This window comes from Malus sylvestris, chromosome 8 (genome assembly GCF_916048215.2).
Source record: "Malus sylvestris chromosome 8, drMalSylv7.2, whole genome shotgun sequence".
NCBI classification, from domain to species: domain Eukaryota; kingdom Viridiplantae; phylum Streptophyta; class Magnoliopsida; order Rosales; family Rosaceae; genus Malus; species Malus sylvestris.
The window spans coordinates 20,932,454-20,954,168 of record NC_062267.1 but is presented as its reverse complement, the minus strand read 5'-3'; the positions used below and the strand labels follow the sequence as shown (position 1 = coordinate 20,954,168).

Genomic DNA, 21,715 nt, shown 5'->3' with positions numbered 1-21,715 from the left:
GTTATTTTTGTTATATTAGAGAACTCATCCCGGGCTTTTTCCTTCTGTTTTTGTGTTGTGTTGTGGTTGACTTACCCATGTTGTTTACATAATCTTCAAAGTTGGGAGGAATTCCTCCTGAGAGATTTTTGATGTTAGGGCTCCTCCTCCGAGTTTTTGATCCACGGAGACCGAACTCATGTTAAAGTTCATCACGAACACGACAGGAGCCGCTTTGTGATCTACGCTATGTTGGTTGTGAATATCTATGCCGTTGAACATTTAAGTTTCAGAAACACTTTATGTCGAGAAGGCCTGGATTGACTGTCGCAACGAGTAGTGCATCCTTGTCAAAGGCGTTGTTGCTATCCCTGCGAGCGCGTCATGTTGATTGCTATGCGTTTTTGCACGGCTTCTAGCCTAGGCTAGAAGAAGACCTAGCGCTAAGTTGCAAAGAAAATCTTTCCAACGCATCCAATCAGCCTAGACTCATTGGAGCCCAAGCTTATTGTGAGGCCTAATTAGCCTCAGCTCTTGCCCAATACTCTTTAAGATGACAGTTTAGGACAAAACTGGTAGCCCATGAAAATCAGTCACCCAACACTTTATGGGATTTTTGTCAAACTCAGATGAGTATACTGAAATATACTCATTTGAGAGGCTAAACTTCAGTATACTCCCTAAGTTTGAAAAAACTCCCAAATGAGAACTACAAGCACGGCAAATCAGACAGTTTACACATATACTAATTCCTTGACAAGCTTCTAAAAAGTAGACTTCGACAAAGACTTCGTGAAGAGATTGGCTAGGGTATCTTGGGACCAAATCTGTTTGAATTCAATCTTCTAATGCTGTTGTTGCCAATCTGGGAAGAAGAATTTCGGAGCCATATGCTTGGTATTGTCTCCTTCGATGTATCCTTTTTTGATCTAGTTGATACTAGTGACGTTGTCTTCATAAATTGTTGTAGGGACGTCAACGATGGAAGAAAGTCCACAAGTGCTTGTAGTATGTTCAATAACGGCTCTCAGCCATAAGCATTCACACGTAGCTTCGTGAAGTGTGAGAATTTCAGCATGGTTCAAAGAAGTAGCAACTAAGGTCTATTTGGTTATCCTCCAAGATATTGTAGTGTCTCCGATGGTAAATAACCTTCATCACCATACTAACAAGGCAAGCATCATTTCAAAGACCAACGGGGTATGATCTATTCTGAGATGTATAGGGATAAAATAAGCTTAAATTCATAGTACCTTTAAGGTAATGAAGGATTTATTTAACACCATTCCAATGTCGACGTATTGGTGCGTTGTTATATCTTTCCAAAAGATTAACGGCGAAGAAGATGTCTGGTCTAATGCACTAAGCTAAGTACAATACATCGCCAATTGCAATCAGATATGAAATTTTAGGCTCCAAAACCTCCTTCTTATTGGTTGTAGGATGGAAAAAGTCTCATTTAGAGTCCCAATGAGATTCATGTCATTGACATAAATTGCAACTATCGCAAAATCGAAATGTGACTTCGTGATGAACACGCATTGGCATATTTCATTATTCAAATATCCTTTACCAATCCAATACTAACTTAGACGGTTATATTATATCCGCTCGAATTGTTTCAATCTGTAAAGTAAACGCCTCCATCTAATGGAGAGGGTGGTCTAGAACTATTTGATATAGTCAATGTAAGTCCTTCAGGAACTTTCATATAAATTTTGATCAAGATCCTTATATAGATACACAACTACCACGTTCTAAGTTGCATATTCAGTTTTTCGGAAACTACCAAACAAGGTAGTGGAATATTATAATGTCCATTACGGGAAATAAGTCTCCTCATAATTAATCCCAGGGTGTTCAGAGAAGCCTTACGCCACGAGGCATGCTTTATATTGCACTTAATGGTAGTTAGATAAACAAGAGTTTAGTTTGGGCCTATCACCGATATTATTTTCCGAAATAAATATTTCAAGGCGGGGCGGTTTACGCATCGACACATTGTTCACATGTTTGCCTACTATCCATATGTAATGATGCATTTGCAAAACTACTAGCACAAATTATTAAGCTTAGGGCTTACCAATCATTAGATAGCCTGGTAGACTAACAGCTAGCCAATCATATGCTCATACCTTAAAATTGGCAGACCCGTTGGTTGAAAGGATTCACGACCCTAAAAAAGGAAAAACACCCCACACACTAGTTTAACTAGCTTGAAACCATCGCTAACTTATCCATTCCAACTCATGAAGTTATTCTAGATTATGGAAACATTCTTGAAGAGACGAATCTACCTCTCGAGAATCGTGAGATTTCAGTCCATCATACTAAGCTTGGATGTACTTTGGAATAATGATGAGATGATAGTCGACTGAGATTTCAGTGGCTACTAATATCATGTTAATCGATGATTTTGAACCTAATTTCGTTGATGAATGGCAACGTAATATTGATTGGTCAAACTGGAAACAAGCAATCTAGGTCGAACTCTATTCCCTTGTGAAATGCAAAGTGTTTTGGCCTGCAATTCATATACCTCAAAATGTGAAGTGAGTTAACTGCAATTCATACACCTCAAAACATGAAATAAGAGTAACCGAGGGTGGTGATACGGATAGAGAAACTATTCTTCCTCACACCGCCCCTGAAACTCCACCGCTTTTTCTCTCCCCTGTTCCCTGCAAAGATTGTTGCATGCCTCCATGCAAAAGAAAACCCACACTACTACTACAAAAGGGCCTTATGGTATCGGTGGGTGGTGTCACTTTTATACAACATAGCGGCAGCTAAGACATTCCGACACCCACTTAATATGGTGTCGGAGTTACTGTCGGTTATGACAGACATAAACTGTTAATGTCGCTTATAACCGACATTTATTTTAATATTTTTAATACTGGTGTGGCATTAAAAAAAATTGTATCGCTTTTAACCGACATAAGGTTAGCGTCGGTTAAAAGACAACTGGTGTCGCTTCTGGGCGACACTAATGATAGTTTTTAAATATTTTCAAAGATAGTGTTAATTGTAGCCGACATAGGCTTTAATTTTTATTAAAAATTTGAAACCTGGTGTTGGTTATAACTGACATAATGTTAGCGTTGGTTAAAAGAAATATTTTCAAAGCGGGTGTCGGTTGTAGGCGACATAGGTTTTATTTTTTTTTTAAATATTTTAATTTTTTAATTGCATTGACATATATATATATCATTGAACTTGACGGTTGTCAACAAAAAATCACGATTTAACGGTTATTTTAAATCCGATTTTGATGATTTTTTAAAGCTACACTCATTGACCCTATACGAATACAATGAATGAACTCAATCTTCAATTTAAAATATTTACACTAGTGGATACCACAAAATCTTATGTTATACTTAATGAAAGTATGAATAAACTCTTTAGTGTTAGTGAATATATTGTTTTGATGGGATACGCATTCTACGAAACTAGTTTCAGTGATCCAACCGTCAAACATGTTTGTATATACTTCGAGATCGCATACTCCAAAATTTGAAAAAAACAAACAATTATTGATCAAGTAACGGGACAAAACTTTTCAACGATTATCAACGAAAAATCACGATTTAACGGTTATTTTAACTCTGATTTGGATGATTTTGTACAGCTACACTTCTTAATCCTATACAAATACAATGAAGGAACTCAATCTTCAATTTAAAATATTTGCACTAGTGGATACCAAAAAATCTTATGTCATATTTTAAGTATTAATTAGACTATGTTTCAATTAGTATGTGATGATATTTTATAATAAAATTATATTTCTATTTTTTATTACGTATTTTATTCAAGTTAAATTTTATTTATTAAAATATTAAAATGTTATATGAGATAACACACAAAAAACAAAGAGCTGGTTATTTTTTTTCTTTGGGTTAAACATTTTTTTTAAACTAGTATGTTGTCGCTTTTAGCCGACGGCATTGGTCGGATAATTTGAAATATTAGGTGGGAAATTTCCCACTTGTTCTGCACGAGGAAATGGATGGAGAGAATGGATGGAGAGACTTAGTGTCGGTTTTAACAGACGCTATTATCTTTTAATTCGACCCAAGTTTCATTAAACCGACACTACATGAATTTCAAAAAGTGTGTCAGACGTTGGTGTCGGTTTAGACCGACGCCAACATTAATTTAAACCGACGCCGTGATTTTCAATAAAGAGTGTTAGAAAGTTGACTGGTTCATTTAACTCGTCAGTAAAGTGCGTCAGGTTGGCGTCGGTTTTAACCAATGCCTTGTTCATTTAATTTGACACTAGTTGTTTTTAATTCGACTTTAGTAAAACAATGTCGGTTTAAACTAACGCCAACTAAGTACCCATATATAAACCCCTTTCTTTCCCATTTCATCTGTGCTTTCATTTCTCCCCCAATTTCAGTCTTTCTTTATCTCCTTCCCCATTTCATATGTGCTTCCCTTTCTTCCTCCTTTTCAGTTTTTCCTCTTCTCCTTCCCCATTTGCTATGGATCACCATTTTGAAGATCAACATTCTAAGGAACTCCAATTCGAAGAGGAAGAACTCGTAGGTGGTTCATTTTTAAATTATTATGATTATTAATTTTAGTTTCTTTTTATGCTTAAATTGAAAATTTATTTTTGTTTCTTGGTTTTTAATTGTTTTTTCTGTATTTATAAGGATCAACTCAACATAGAGGTTAGAGATAATTCTAGTGCGTTTTTGAAACGTGCAGCGGCAGAGGTTAGAGATTAAAGAAAAAACAAAGGTAAACGTTTCATGATTTATTTTATTATACTTTGAAATTTGTCAAATAAATTCTTTTATTTTTTAGGAGATTGCCAAAAAAAAAAAGCATAATCGGCATTTGAAAACTATGAACCACACAACTGGGTCAAAATCTTTTGCAACAGTTTGGAAAAATATTGTATGGGTTGTACATTTTTAAGAATTGTAGTTAATTTTAAATTTAATATATAGTTGGTAGAAATTTTATTTTTAATATGAAGTTTATTTAAAATTGTTTGTTTTTTCATTGACATATGGTGGAAAATATTTTTCTATAATTTTTTTGCATTTATAGTTTCTATTTTTTTTTTTGGTATGTTGTATTTGTAATGTCGGATTTAGTGTTTATTATGACGGATGAGTTTTTGTATGTTATGTGAAATATATAATGTTTGTTATGATGGATAATTGTTAGTGTTTGGGACAACTGTTACTGTTATTAGTTTTTATTAATGGTTGCCTTGGCCTATATATGAAATATAGTTGGAATTATTTTCATATATCTTTTCTAATTATTATTAATTAAAAACTGAGGAAGATTTTTTTTTTTTTAATATACCTGGTGTCGCTTATGGACGACAGCAACATAATTATTTTATTTATCGAGATGTTAGGTAATGTCGGTTATGACCAACAGTAGCTTGACTATTTTATTTATTTAACTTACTTGATGTTTGTTTGGATCGACAATAAGTGTGATATTTTAATTGTTTATTTGTTACTTAATGTCGATTAGGACCATCATCATATCAGATTTCCATGTCGCTTATAACCGACGTAAGCACCGATGTCACTTTTAAGCGACGTTGTTGTTGTTCTTTATTTTATATTACTTTGCTTCTTGGTGGCGGATTAAGAGGTTTAAGCGACGTCAATACCTTTTTTGTGACGGTAGCATTGGTGTCGGTACCTCTATCCGACATTGCAAGATTTAATGTCGGATTTTTACCAAAAATCCAACAGTAATTGATGTTTCTTGTCGGTTTTTCTACGGCCGATAATAAAAAATCTTAAGATTTTCACATTACACAATAACTGACACACCCTAACCCGAAGACTAGGACGTGCTGGCCGTCACGTGAGCGTGACATAACCATAAACGCAAGCGGAAAAGATTAAATAATAAAATACGAGTCAACGAAAACCACTAATTGCAGTTATTTACAACCTAGCATTCTATGTGCATAAGAGTGTACTAAACACACATAAACAGAGCATAAGCGTCTAGGTGCAGTCAAGTAGGACCATAACTAATTTACAACACCCTCAGGTGAAATCCTACATTTATTTAGTCTGTCAGAATGCCGAAGTAGTCCTCGTAGGCCACCAACGCCTCAACTATCAACTAGAACCTGGAGGGGCGAAAAACAAAAAACGTGAGTGGGCGAAAATAAGCTTTTCCAATTCATTTCATAAATCCACATTTATAACCCCTTTTTGGAAAACCTGTATACTTTCCCAGAAAATAATATATAGCATATATATATCTCAACCATCTTGATCATCAATCTTATAACAGATTCAATAAAGAATGTACCATGCCAAATTCAACAGTTTAGTATGAATGCATTGACATAATATAAATCAGGTAAAAGATAGTAATCAATCGGAGGCCCTCTAATGACCCTGAACAATTGAACCTAGAGCTCAAAATCTATCACTATCACTCTGCCGGAGTCACCTCTGTGACCTGTCCGGCCTTCTGCACATAAGTCGGAGCCACCTAATGTAGTCTGTACGACTTAATGGTTAATATTACGCTCTAGTGCTTTTCTCATCAATCATCTGTACACATAATCTAGGGTCACCCACCAGTCGAAATCTCACTAACACTCTACGACTGGCCCGTCGCACCCACTCCGCGTGGACTGTGCGACCAGCATCTACTTGGATCCAAGGCGAGCGTGTGATGCGGTGAATACTATAAGCACTAAACCATGGTGCAGGATTTGAGCTCAATATATATAATCATCATGACAGTAATTAAATACTCACCTGATACTCACCTGTGCGTCCACAGCACCATTTTACATATATGCATCATACGACAGTTCATAATATTCATAACATTCTATGCATGGCAATCAAATCATATTTTATTTCATTTCATTATACTTTTCATTTAATTTTGATTTCTGGGGAAATCGAGTATATAGGTATATATATAAAAACAAATGCCCACTCACTGGTATGTCGCCGGGTCGTAACCCCCTTGACGCCCCTGGATGTGCTCGTCCTCGTTATAAGTCCCACCTAGAAGTGAAATAACTAAAAACGTCATTTAACGCACAATTAACGCACCTAAACCAAACTAGGTAAATAATTCTTCATACGATGCTCAAATTGGGTATATGAATATACCACGGTGACCTACACAAACTCAGGATCATCCCCATATTTTTAAAATAATTTTTGGAGGTCTCACGCGCCCCCACGCGCCAGACGTGGCACGGACCTACGCGCCCCACACGCGCGGCCACGTGCGTTGCATGCTAACGGCACAGTAACGGCAGTTAGGGAATATTCCGTCAAATCCTAGTATATTCCGTTAAAACCTAACCGTTCCGTTAACGGCGTCAGGAATATTCCGTTAGAACTAACGGAATATTCCTGCTTCTTCTCCGATTGACTCTCGCCGGACTCCGGTCACCGGAAAACTGGGAAAATTTTCTATTTAACTATTCTCACTCGTTTTTCGTCCATTTTCTTCGAATTTTATACCAAATTGAAGCATTTAACATGTATAATCACGATGGAAGGGTTTTAAACACTAAAAATCACGGGATCATACCTTCCAAAAATTCCAAAAATCGGCCAAACGTCGAACTCAACGATCCCGACGTCTAAAACTTCCAAACGTTACACTCCGAGCATCCTTGGAACTTCCTTAATCTCACTGTGATCTTAGTTTGGCCTAAAACAAAGCCAATTTGAAGTTTGTGAACAGTGCAATATTACGGTGACACTGAAACTAGGGTTTTCCGAAGTGAAACTCACCTGAGTTTGGTATCCCCGAGCTCGTGAAGTCCTCAGGATCACGATGGTGGTCTTAAATGGAACGTTGGTACAAGATTGTGGTGGTTCTTGGTGGTTGCCGTGAGTTCGAGAGTAAGAGAGAGAGTGAGAGAGAGTTTTCTGAGGAGAATAAGAGAGAAGGAAAGGTTACGGGTTTTAGGGAATGTTTTGAGGGTAGGAGGCCCTACCTAAGTCCAAACACAATTTAACACATACAAATATAAATCTAACCCCAGTTTAGGATCTTAGAGTAAAACAAATGTCATACATTTACACACCTTAATCCCGTTTAAGGTCACATTGGTCATTTCACGTCCTCGGAATTAAAATTCCGGGACGGGCTGTGACAATAACACATGTGCTATAATTAATTCTACCTAAAACATTATAAACTTTTATACTCCATTTACTTTCTAAGAAATCTCTCAATCGGCCACTGAAAAGAAAAAAACAACACTGTATTTGTATGCAACGTTTTAAAACAGCAACCAAAAACCTTATCAACATGTCATCATGTTTAATTGCTTATAAGGTACAGCGAAACAATGTCATCGTGTTGAAATTTTCTTTTTGTTATCTCTTTTTAGAAAAAGGGAAATTTGCCTTTTTCCTGGATTTATCTCATTATCTAAAAGCCAATCTCCTGGCCTGGATATTGTTTGTTTCAAATTCAACTTTATCAAATATCTCTGTAGACATCGAAATTTCGGTGAAATAAATGTTGACCAATAGTTACAATTTCAATGCTCACGTGTCATATAAATTTTACACGTAATGTTTGACTAAATGAAAAAATCAAAATAAATCGGAAAAGTCATCAGTTAGGACACATGTCAACACCTGGCAGAAACGATTTATTTCATCTGCATATTATATTCAAAATTAGGCCTTGGAAAATTCTATAAATAAGAAGCCAATGCATTCAATTGGGGGACAAATTCATAACCAATTCACATTACACCAAAACCCTGAAGCTCTGAAACTCTAAAGCTCCCAAGCAAATCCCAAAGGATCAAGAAAGCTCTCTTCGTTCTTCGTCAACTCAACCTTCAAGATCAAGCCCCAACGGCCCTTCGAATGAACTTCCACCAATTCAAGATCAAGCCCCGATAACCCTTGAAGAAAGTGTTCATCGTTCATCATCCGTTCATCCTAAGATCAAGCCTCAACGGCCATTTGGATCAACAACATCAACAAATCCACACATCCAACCGTTCTTCAAGATAAAGCCCAAAAGCCCTTGAAGATCCATTCATCAACTGTTCATCAAGATCAAGCCTCAAAGGCCCCTTGAAGATCCGTTCATCAACAGTTCTTCAAGATCAAGCTCAAAAGCCCTTGAAAGATCCGTTCATCCATCAACCTTCAAAATCAAGCCCAAAAGGCCCATTTGAAGAAACTTCCAACCATTCATCCGAGATCAAGCCTCGACGGTCCTTGGATCAGCATCACAATCCATAAATCAACACCTTACGGAGATCGAATCAGAGGATCAAATTTGAGAGAGATTGTAACCCAAAATCATTAATACAAATATTATTTTGTGCACATTGTTCTTGTCTCTTTCGTTTCAAGAATTTTTCGTGTTCACAATCTCAAAAGACGCCAGCTATCTACAACTTAAAATTCATGATGTGCCAAGCAACACAAATGGTTAAACCCTAGAACACCAGAATAATGAGGTTATAATTATCATTACGCGTAAAAGAAGGTAGAAAAACAGAATATGTGTTATAAACTTCTTATTTAAGTGTGATTGTGTAAATCCTAGATTATATTTGATTTTAGTTATTCTTTCCTATTAGGATTTGTATTCTTTGGACGAGAATGATTTCTTTTCTCTTATTACTATAAATAAAAGCACTGCGTATGGGGAATATCACATCCTCTGCATAACCCTACAAACACATCTCTCTCAATTTTTCTGTGTTGCTGGCCGTCGGCCCTTCTTCCTGTCAATTAAATATAGGCCACAACATGTTATCAGCACGCTCATATCGCTGCACTTAGGAATCTGACGTGGAATTTTTCTGCATCAAACCAGTTCATTAATATCATCATACAATCAGGTTCTTTCAAAACAACGGTTTTTATCTCGATATTTTTGCAGCCCTGATAGCATGAACATTCACCATAATGCATGACCCAACTTTACGCTTTTCGAATTTTAGATTGTACATAAATTGCATATGCATTATATTCATAATTGTTGACTTATGTGAATTGATATTGCCATGAATTGCATCATATATCCATTCATACATTAAATTATCTATTGAATATGCATAAAATTGAATTAATTTGAAATCTGGAAATTGAAAAACATAATAATTTCTATGTTTTTCGAACCTCAATGGTAGTGGCCTGAAGCCGCGCTGCCATCGAGCTCTCCTTGAGCCGTGAGACCACAAGCCAAAGCCACGGGCTCCAGGTTTGAAAACCTAGAAAACCCGACACCTTCTATGACGTCTCCACCATCACATGTAGGCCTGCAGCCCAACCTTGCTCTTGGATCATCGCCTCAAAGACTTGAAAATCATCCCCCCAATGATTTTTTGACCGATATTCATTCGAATCTCATTGGTTTTTTTAATTCCAATTTAATTTTTCTAGGGTTAATAAAAATGTTGAGAGTTTCCACTCTCCGTTTACCTTTATGGGTTGCCATCAAACCCACAGTTTTTGCCTTGATTTTTGCACCACGACACGATCGCCTGAAACGGAGGCACCAGTTTCTTTCTCCGACGAGTTCACCTAGCTAGCGATAGGGTGTATGGTTCAAATCCCAAACCCACTTCGACTTGGCCTGTTCTTGATAAGCACCAACCCTTTGGGCTTTGGAGCTTTTCTTGGCCCAACACTAGTTCTCTTTGGCCACTATGCTTCTGTGTCTCGCACCACAGAGGACCACAGCCCGCGTGGCTATTACGGTTTCCATGCAATGCGTTGCACCAGATCCCAGCCTATGCGCTGGTGCATCCGTGTTTGCGAAGCACTAGATCAGAGCCCGTTTAGGCCTCTTTCTTTGGGCTTGCACCTGCAACCCATTTTTCTATAATGTTGAGCCTGCCTGTATGCTAGGCCTATGCCTACCCCAACCTAGTTTTGGGCCTAGACCTCATGGCACCAGTTCACTCAGCCCACTCGTGGGCTTTGACCCATTATTTTGGGCCCTAAGTTTTAGGCATTTTAGGTTTTATTTTTTCACCCACACTTTAAATTTGGCCTGAAGTCTAAATAATTAATTCAATTATAATTCTAGACTTGAAGTTCTATTTGCACATTTTCAGATTGCATATTTCTGTATATATATATTTGTATTTATCTGCAGGAACATATGAACCTGAAGTTCATAATTATTTCAAAACTTGAAGTTTCTAGAAACATGCCTTGTTTGAAAACCTGAAGTTTTCCTTAAAAGTGTCACCTATGAAAACCCGAAGTTTTTTCATGCAAATTTAAACCAATACATATCTATTAGAACCTGAATGTTCTACTCATATGTGAATGGATTGATTTTTTCTCCATTACACTAACCACATCTTATCCATTTATTTTGTGATAGGAACATGTCAAATTTGAACAAACTTAACTTTACCGCTATGGAGGTTTCTGGAAGAAACTACCTTAAGTGGGTCCAAGATGTGAAGCTCCACCTCACTGCAAAGAATTTGTGTCCCGCCATTGAATATGAGAAGGACAACCCGGTTGGCGAAGCTGAGAAAGCCACTACCATGATCTTCATCCGAAGACACATTCATGGTGCACTGTAAATCGAGTACCTTGCTGAGGAAGATCCACGAGCGCTCTAGGTCGCTTTGGCTTATTGCTTTGATCACCAAAATGACATCTTCTTGTCTAAAGCAAGACATGACTGGCAGCTTTTGTGCTTCCAAGACTTTAAGTCTGTGAATGAATATAATTATGAAGTTTGTCGAATCCGATCAATTCTCAAGTTCTGTAACGAGACCTTGGCCGAAGAGGATCTCCTAGAGAACACCTATTTGACCTTCTCTATTGTCCTGCAGCAACAATATAGGGCTTAGAAGTTCAACAAGTTTTCGGATTTGATCTCTATTTTACTTCTCGCTGAAAAGCATAATCAACCGTTGATAAAAAAAATCATCAAGCTTGACCTCCTAGGGCGACTGTTATCCCTAAAGCACATTATAGAACAAACAAACACCCAAAAAACCAAAATAGGTGTGGTAGAGACAGCCAAAAGCACCTATTTAAGGGAGGAAACCGAGCCCAGAAGCACCCTAACCTCTTTCCCAAGGCCCCAAACTCCAAGAATAAGGGTAAAGTACCTGAAACCATGGATGCAGACATGTGCTATCACTATGGATCAAAGGACCATTAAGGGTAGCATTGTCACATCCCGGCCCGGGGCAGATCACTTCCCAGGCCCGCTTTACCACCGTAGCATGATATTGTCCGCTTTGGGCTTACCATTCCCTCACGGTTTTGTTTTTGGGAACTCATGAGCAACTTCCCAGTGGGTCACCCATCCTGGGAGTGCTCTAGCCTCCTTCTCGCTTAATTTCGGAGTTCCTACGGAACCCGAAGCCAGTAAGCTCCCAAAAGGCCTCGTGCTAGGTATGGATGGGAATATACATTTAAGGATCACTCCCCTAGGCAATGTGGCATGTTACAAGCATTGTGAAACCAAGTTGATAATTTTTTGTTAGTTTTTCTAACTGTAATTAGTTAGATGAGTTATCATTAGCTAGAATGATCTATCTTACCTGTATATATATACACACCAGAATGTAATCTTATTGATTAAGGAAATGCAGAAACAATTTTCTTTTCACCTCCATCACAAAATTAGGGTCTCACACACAAAATTAGGGTCTCACATTAGTATGATATTAGTTAGTTTATTTATTAACTGTGTTTAATTATTTACAAATTATGGTTGAAGCAAACGATAAAATTAAGAAATAGAAAGTAGGGAGATGCTAGTTTGCAGGTTGCATGCTGATCTGTTCACCTGCATATATATTTGTCTCTCGAGCTCTTCCGACGCGTATACGTTTCCTTTAATGTTTTGTGCTTCTCCCAACTTAGTATTTTGTTTCTAATTTTATATAATATGCTTGTCATTGAATGATATATAGTTATGCATATTGGGTCGTTGATCATGATACTATAAGTTCAATCATCTCAATGGTACGCAATATACAAATACAATTTATAGTGAGGTCCCCAAACAGACAACAGTATGAATACATACATATATCCATGCATGTCATGGAAAGTACACGTGCAATCCACCCAACCATGTGTAAGACTAAATTCAAAGTTTAAGACTTTTTATTTTTATATTTTTGGTGTAAAATGAATTTGATCTTCAAATAAAATTGAATTTATGTTTAGGTTAACAATCTAACGTGTTATGCATTGAATTTTCCAATGAACTTGAATTTATAGTCTAGATAAACAACTTAACGCCATACGTTAATAATTTTCAAATGATTTTGAAAATAACAATATCACATGTTATGCACCATACTTTTAAAAAAATTGAAAGTTTAAAGTCTAGAATAATAGTATACTAAACAAAATTTGAATGCGTATTGTTTAAATTCACAGTTTGGCAATTAATTTTATTTCTTTTCTTACAATACAATTTGTAACATTTTCTTGACAACCCTTTAATTTGTTGCATCATTTTTAGCTTTTACTTATTTGAGCTATCACTTATTAGCAATATTTACTAAACATTTACACAGGCTTAACAATTTTTCTTTGGGAACTTTAACGAAAAACTCTCGGTACTGTTCACTTTAACAAAAAACCACATTTTTACACTAAAAAATCAATCATGGTACATTCATTTTATCCTTTATTTTGTCATTATCGTTAAAACTCAAAGTTTTCAAGCCCTTTTTCATTAGTTTTCTTTTTTTCTTTTGGTTTCTTGTTTTGAAATTTTCCAGGCAAGTCATAGTGCAACACTGCAATATTTATCAGATTCTGCTTCCTGAATAAACCCAAATATTTATGTCGCAAATATTAGCTGGCTCTCTCTATCCAACACACTCAACTCTGTAATTTCCAAACCCTCATTTAAACACATCAGCCAAATGAGCCCTGTCACACTGTCCCTATCTATCCCACAATGCACTTGTATATTAACACTACGCAGATCCCCAATGAGCCTCACCGATGCCAAAACCAAACTCCAACCCCTCTAGAATTTGGTCTCAAGCCCTAAGAAAAACCCATCTCATAAAACTTGCAACATGACGCTCTCTGACTTGCTATCCCCAACTTCCTCTTCCCTTTTGACCGGGGACTACATTGGAATGGAGAGCTCGGTTGACGTGCTCAAGGACTGTGATGATCATAAACCGCGACTGAAGGTGACCGGTAGTGGTGGTGATGGGCATGATGGTAGTTTTGGTCAGAGGGTAAGGAGTAGGAGAGAGCAAAAATGGGCATTGAACAACAAGGAGTTTCCACCTCCTATACAATTGCTAGCACGCACTGAGAACTTGCCTTCTCATATGCCTTGGGTGTTGAAGAGGCATTACACAGATGATGGGAGGTTGATTCTCACCGAGGAGAAGGTTAAGCATCATGAGTACTTTAGGGCTCATAGGTCTAATGGCAGGCTCACTTTGCAGCTTGTCCTGCTTGATGATGAGATTTTGATTCCCCCATTTGCTTGCAATGGGAACGAGAATGAGAACGAGAACGAGAACGGGGACATGAACAAGAATGAGATCGGGAATGATGTTGGTGATGGTGGCCATGACAACAACGATGATGATGGTTGTGAAGATGATGACGAGGATGATGTTGTTGAAGATCAAAAAATTAGTGGGATTGCGGGATCAGGAGCTTCAGCGGGGTAGTGCTTTAGTTTCAACAGTGTGGGAACAGGTTCACCCTGCATATTTGGAGTGCCAGTGTTGCCAGCCATCAGGCATGCTCGTAGTTAAATTTTGAAGAGACATCAATGTCACTTTATTTTCTAGGTCTCTATCATGTCATATGACTCGTGTCCTGCTCAATATTGTTGTTGCTACTAGAGTCTTTTTAAGTCTTTAGTTGTCTTGAAATTTTCATGGGTTGTCATGATCTGTAGGTTCATTGTAGCTAGGACTAATGTGGAGGAAATTTTCTCATTTTTATTGGTTTTGTTAGTAATTCTTGTCTAGAGAGATTATGATGAGGATGCTTCAGTTTTCGTGTTTCATTTTTCACAAATGGTGTGAACACAGAAACCAGATGCGTTTTTTAAATTAATATTTGATTTTTTGTGGACACTCGTATATTAATTATTCAGATTTGGTATAAGAAAACTAGCTGAAATTATCCAATTTTTCTGTTTCAGTGGTTTCTTGTGTCCATTTCAGGAATGAGAAAGGGATAATTCTCTTTCCATTTTTTTTTCTTGCAAATGTTGACACTTCACAATGATAGTCAGGGAACGACTCCTATTTCAATTTTATTGTTTGTTTTGCACATCAATAAGATATATAAGAAATTAAAATGTTTTCTTTATTCAACTATGTATCCTTATTGATTTTATAATTGTTTCAATTTATATTAGAGGTAATTTGGTTATCGAAAACTTCATCAATACATTCATTCACAAGGAATGAGGATGGCAAAGGCAAACGTATGGGGCTCGTGGAATTCAAAATTTTCTTTTACTCTAATGTACAATATGACACATTCTCAAAAGTGTCCATGTATACAAAAAAATACCACTACGCTATTTTTTTTTCACGTATATTATACAAGAAAATGAAAAGATAAAAGCATCTCCAGTAAAGTCACTAAATAGAGTCCTTACCACCCTCTACCACCATATGTCTTTAAATTTAGGGACCTTATGGCTTCCAGTGGGGTGGAGCTCCAGTCCCTATAGTATAGGAATTGGCTGGAGTACTCAAAATTTTCCTCACATTTGAGGACTATATGTAGGGACACCTTTGAGTGGGGATGGAAACCACCCACATCAAAGGTTGCATGCTTCTTCCAAATATTGGGTTTGATTGATGTTGCAGCTCATCCACTTGCTCCAACAGCGCGGGTGGATGCTAGTCGCCAGACAGCTGCTGATGCAGCTGCAAGCTAAGTCTCACATTTTTTTTTATTATAAATAAACGGTCCAGATTTAACCTAGGATTTTTTATTATATAATCCTCAAGTTTAGGGTTTATACTACAAGGATTTTTTCATTGGAGATAATATTCTTTTAAAGACTCAAAAATTCTCTTTAGTACCTAAATAAGTCTTTAAAGATGGTGGTGAGAGTCCCTCCCATTAGAGATGCTCTAATAACGTGCATATACGATTTCACACACAGATGGATGCCAACACACTTCTGTAGAAAATCTAAAAGTGAAATTTCCCCATGGAAAATCTAAGAATGAATGTTAGCTCACAACTATTTTCTACCTTCATTACAAAAAAAAAAAAAAAAAAAAAAAAAAAAACATAAAAAGCCTAAAATATATAGAGGATGACAGCTCAAGGTGGTGGACTAGTTATGACATATTATTTGACTAGGGTTTAGATTAAAGTGAAACGCCCTCATAGGAAATCTAAAACATTAATTTGCGTAGGACTTCGAATCTCTTGCCCAACGAAGTCTAAAAGTAAAATTATGGTGATGCTAGAGATTATGTTTTTAAATCTTATTTGTAGATTATATGATGTGGGATGATTAAATTCTTTTTTTAAATCATTAAAAACAAAATCGAGCCATCAACTGTCCATCATTTGGTTTACAAAATATAATTTAAAAATTAATCCCTGTATTTGATCTTTAATGAAGATGTCTCAAAAAAAAACAAAAAACAGAAAGAAGTTGATGTCAAAATTTCTTTCGTTCCAAGGACATGTTAAATTATTATTTGATCAATGGTAAGTAAACCAATTTTTTAGACCAAATTTGCAAATCATGTTATGTGTCACTAATAGAAAATAAGTACGTTAATCAAGTAAATTATCAAATCATCAACAACCATGTCATATGGTTTATGAAATTTGGTTCATATAGTTGAAGATCAAATCTTCTGCATCCAAAATGGGTGTGACCCCTCTATAGCCCTAATCATTGTTCAACACATATGAAGTTTATGAAAATTAAATTTATAAACAAGTGTCAATCATTAATTGGGGCCATAGAAAGGCTACAACCTTTTTTTTTCCCTTAAAAAGGAGGACAACTGGTGGCAAATCACTGTTATCCACCCATGTTGGGCCCAGAGAGGCTATAGGGAATTTCACTCTGCCCGTGGTCACAGTCAAGCAGACTCACCAACTAGGATCATTGATCCCAGTCACATTTTTTGTTTGGGTGCAAAAGATTTGATTTGATCTCATATAGTTAGTCTCCTTAGCATTACTCTTATTATTTTGTTCTATATTGGGACCCAATACTATAGTTTTAAGGAAAAATAATAATTTAAAATAGTTTAAAAGTTGTATCCAATTGGTAAATTGTGGGATCTCGCACATTAAATAATAAAATCGACTATATTTTTATTCGTTGTATAAAATGACTGCTAGAAAAAAAAAGAGTCAAATTAATGACTCGGTTGCCACATCAATTATGGCATCTCTCTTGAAGAGAACTTTAATATCCGTTAGTCCTAGTTGACATATTTGAGCCACTGTGCCCAATTCCCTGTCTCCTTTTTGTCTCTGATTTAGTTTTTTGACACTTTTCTCTTAATTTAACCCTATACGTCTAACACTGTTGAAGTTTTTATAAAATAAATTAAACAAAACAAAAACCCAACTGCAATCCCAATCTCCCCATCATCCATGTCGGCTGCAATTCCTCACCACCGACGTGGTTTCCTTTCCTCACTTTCGACTTCTCACTCTTCCTCTCTCTCCGTTCGGCGAATCTAAATCAAATTATCGAGCTGTTCTTGCATCTCCAAACCATTCCAGATCTCTTAATCTTTGTTGTCACCGTCGCGTCATTTTCAGATTTCGCCTATACCGGGCGATTAGATATCTTCGCATCCCCAAATTTCAAACTTGACTAAATTTTTGTTCTTATTACAAACTTGACCCATTTTTTGTTCTTTGACGGGTTGCATCGATATCGATGTAGTAAGGATTCGAAGAGAGAGAAGGGTGAGGATAGAGAGATAGAGAATGGAAAAGAACCTTCGCCGACGGTGCTTTTACCGTCGGCGATCGTTGGGTAATGTGGTTGGAGGGGTGGACGTATGGAGTTTTTGAACTTCTTCAATTTTTTTATTTTATAAAAAAAGTTAGCAGTAAATTTAAGTTCAGGAACAGGTGTCAAAAGACTAAATGATAGACACAAAGAAAACATGAAATCCGTCGCCCTTCTTGTGGTTAGCTCAGACCCATTTTCGAATTTCATTTACACAAAAACAAACGGCAATAAAATAGAGGATGACAGCTCAAGGTTGTGGACTAGTTGACCTTATTAGCCAGCAAGGGTTTTGCCTCTTTGAGATTCTAAGATTCCTCTCATCAGAACCTCAATCAGGGCTCCTTCTGTTCACGCATTGTGGTGGATCAGATTGTAAGAGCCAGCGTAGCGTACCATCATGTAGTCACTCATGTCTCTGCCTCCACGTCACTCGAAAAAATTCCAGTGGTGTGGAGAGCAACAATGTAATATATATTAAAATAGGGTAGTTGTGAGGTACACAACACATCAAACTTAAACGATTCAAATAGTATCTATATCAAGTCAGGGCCGGCCCAGGCCTAGTGTGGACAGGGTGACTGTTCGGGGCCCAAAAAAATTCAGGGCACCAAAATTATTAAGAAGGTATATTTATATATGTTTTCATAGGAGTATAAATTTATAAAAATTGGTTTGATTACAAAGAAATTTAACTAGAAGTGGTGGTTTTGTCATTTGAAAATTCTATAGACCAGCCCTGTTGATTGTAACACAAGGTACAATTGCAAGGAAAACAATGACCACCGCGATATCGTCTATCTACTTGTAAGCCCAGAGTTTTTTGGCTTCTTTCTCTTGATATAAAATAAATTAGTCTTTCTTCGTTTCTAAATTATTGAGTTTAAACTATTTTTCTGAGTATAATTTTATCGATATCTTACATGTGAAAATGAATAATTTTCTTATATGAAGTTATGGCATATTTTTTGGCGTCGCCCCAGACCTCAAAAATCTATGGACCGGCCCTGTATCAAGTATACATATTGAACTTTTTAGTTTCAACTATTTGTATAATTCTTCATGAGAAAACAAGTACAAGGGAGAAGCTTTTATATAGAGCTTGAAAGTGGCTTAAAGGCTTATAGACAAAGCTTGATATTAGGCCATATAAAGAACCAAAAAATAATCCAGCTAACCCTACTTACAAGTTTCAATGAAACACAAGACCATGAATTAAGGAGCAAATTAAAGGACAAAGGAAAAGTGACAGCTGCAACTCACACATGTGATTGTGTGTTGAAGAAGCAATACATCACGTCTACATCACTTCCAATGTCCAAAAGTGACAGTTGTAACTCACGTCTACATCACTTCCAATGTCCAGTACATCACTTCTAATACTCCCCCTCAAGCTGGATCAAGAGGGTTAATTGATCCAAGCTTGCACAACAACCGTTGAAATTGTGTAGAGTCTAGAGATTTCGTGAAGAGATCAGCAAGTTGATCATGGCTTCTAGTCTACACAATGTTGATGACATTGGATTGAACTTGTGTACGAATGTAATCACAATAAACTTCAATGTGTTTCGTCCTTTCATGAAATACTGAATTAGACGCAATATGCATTGCGGCCTGGTTGTCACAAAGCAACGACATTGGTTCCTTGCTGGTGAAGCCAAGATCAAATAGAAGACTCTTTAACCATATGAGTTCACAAGCTACTGCTGCCATGGCCCTATATTCAGCTTCAGCACTGGATCTTGCAACCACGGTTTGTTTCTTACTCTTCTAAGCGACCAAATTACCTCCAACAAAAGTACAAAAACCTTTGGTGGACTTTCGATCAAGGGTATTACCAGCCCAATCAACATCAGTGTAAGCCATGATGTGATTAGACCCATTTTTCTTCATGAGTATGCCTCTACCGACCGAACCTTTGAGATATCTAAGTATTATCTTGACAATCTCCCAATGAACCAATGTAGGATAATGCATAAACTGGCTGACAAGGCTCAATGAATAAGCAATGTCAGGTCGAGTAATCGTGAGGTAAATAAGTTTTCCAACCATGCATTGATAAACACTAGGATTGGAGAGAGGCTCACCTTTGGCATCCAACTGAAGTTTGCTAATAAGGGGAGTGCGAGCAGGTTTACAATCAAGCATGTGTGCTTCATCAAGAAGATCAACTACATACTTTCTTTGATTTAAGAATAACCCCTTGGAAGAAGTGGCCATCTCAATGCTAAGAAAGTATTTCAAGACTCCCAAGTCTTTAATGGCAAATTGTTGATGTAGGGAGCACTTAAGAGCATTGATTTCATTCACATTGTCCCCCGTAATTATAATATCATCCACATATATAAGCATAGCAAGCCTAAGACACCACTGCGAATAAATAAGGAGAAGTCAGCATGACTTCTTTTGAACCCTGCAACTTCAAGAACTAAGCTCAGTTTGGAATACCAAGCTCGAGGGGATTGTTTGAGTCCATATATAGCCTTATGGAGCTTGCAAACTTTGTTAGGTTCACCTTCTCGTGGATGTCCAGGAGGTAGCTTCATGTACACCTCTTCTTCAAGATCACCATGGAGGAAAGCATTTTTTACATCCATTTGAAACAAGGGCCACTCGTGATTGACTACCATTGATAGCAATACCCTCACTATGTTCATTTTGGCAACCGGGGCAAAAGTTTCCTTGTAATCAAATACCGTAGGTTTGTGTGAAACCACGGGCTACCAATCGAGTCTTGTGTCTCTCAATGGTACCATTGGAATTGAATTTTGTCTTGTATATCCATCTACTCCCTACAGCCTTCTTGCCTTTAGGAAGAGCAACCACACTCCAAGTTTCATTTTCATCCAATGTTTTGAGCTCTTCATGCATGCCTTTTTGCCACACAGGCGTACATACGGCTTCTTGAAAGCTTCTTGGCTCAAGATTGTTTGACAATTGGTTGAGAAATAATGCATAGGAGGCCGACATTTTTTGGTAAGTAATAGCTTCAGAGATAGGGTACCTTGTAGAGTACGTAACGTACTCTTGTAACCTTAACGGGGGATGTCGATCTCGAGCAGGGTTCCTTCTTGGTGCTACTACTGATTGTGGAGTTGCAGCTTGTGGTTGTGGTTATGGTTGTGGTGTTGGACCACCTCATCAATGTTGGAATTAATGATAGGGTTTGGGGGGTTTGCATGAATTTTTCCAGGAATAGGTAGTGGAAAGGTGTCTATTAGACTCTCCCCCTGAGGATTATTCTCAGAATCCTTGTGAAAGAAATGAGTGAGTTCATCAAATCGAATATCCTTAGAGACAACAAGATTCCCAGTGTGTGAGTTATAACATTTGTATCCCTTTTGAGAACTAGAGTACCCCATAAATGCACATTTAACAGCTCTAGGTTCTAGTTTATCACGATGAGTAGCTTGGATGTGGACATAACAAGTACATCCAAAGATCCTGAGATGAGTCAAATCGACGATTCTTCCTTTCATGACTTCAAAAGGTGACTTAGCATTCAACACACGAGTTGAAAGTCTGTTAATGATGTAGGTTGCAGTGAGAAGTGCTTGGGACTAGAATCTCTTGGGAACTTGCATCTGAAACATAAGGGACCTTGTTTTCTCCAACAAATCCCTATTCTTTCGCTCAGCTACACCGTTTTGTTGTGGTGTACAAACATAACTAGTTTGATGTACGATGCCATGATTGCTCAAGTAATTGGACATGTTATTGGATGTATACTCGGTGCCATTATCTGACCTTAAGGTATATAATTTAGAGGCGAATTGATTGG

At 37.2% G+C, this 21,715-nt stretch overlaps 1 protein-coding gene, 1 long non-coding RNA gene and 1 pseudogene across 2 annotated transcripts; 1 reads left to right on the top strand and 2 right to left on the bottom strand.

Annotated features, from left to right (window-relative positions):
- Positions 1-5,889: 5,889 nt before the first annotated feature.
- Positions 5,890-7,996, bottom strand: LOC126632337 (uncharacterized). The gene is made up of 4 exons (XR_007626713.1): positions 7,755-7,996; positions 7,549-7,671; positions 6,944-7,010; positions 5,890-6,109 (listed from the first exon to the last, which is right to left on the bottom strand). It is a non-coding gene; the product is annotated as an uncharacterized LOC126632337 (long non-coding RNA).
- A 5,903-nt stretch (positions 7,997-13,899) lies between these two features.
- LOC126632332 (uncharacterized) lies at positions 13,900-14,725 on the top strand (annotated as a pseudogene).
- Positions 14,726-19,704: 4,979 nt separating this feature from the next.
- LOC126631431 (uncharacterized mitochondrial protein AtMg00810-like) lies at positions 19,705-20,564 on the bottom strand. Its single transcript, XM_050301558.1, has 2 exons — positions 20,436-20,564; positions 19,705-20,304 (listed from the first exon to the last, which is right to left on the bottom strand). Exons 1-2 carry the CDS (start codon positions 20,562-20,564, stop codon positions 19,705-19,707), a joined length of 729 nt encoding a protein of 242 aa, XP_050157515.1.
- Between the last annotated feature and the right edge of the window lie 1,151 nt (positions 20,565-21,715).

Coding starts and splice junctions, on each gene's coding strand:
- LOC126631431 (XM_050301558.1), bottom strand. CDS start 20,564: ATGGTAGTCAATCACGAGTGGCCCTTGTTTCAAATGGATGTAAAAAAT. Junction 20,305..20,435: donor GAGAAGGTGAACCTAACAAA/GTTTGCAAGCTC, acceptor ATTTATTCGCAG/TGGTGTCTTAGGCTTGCTAT.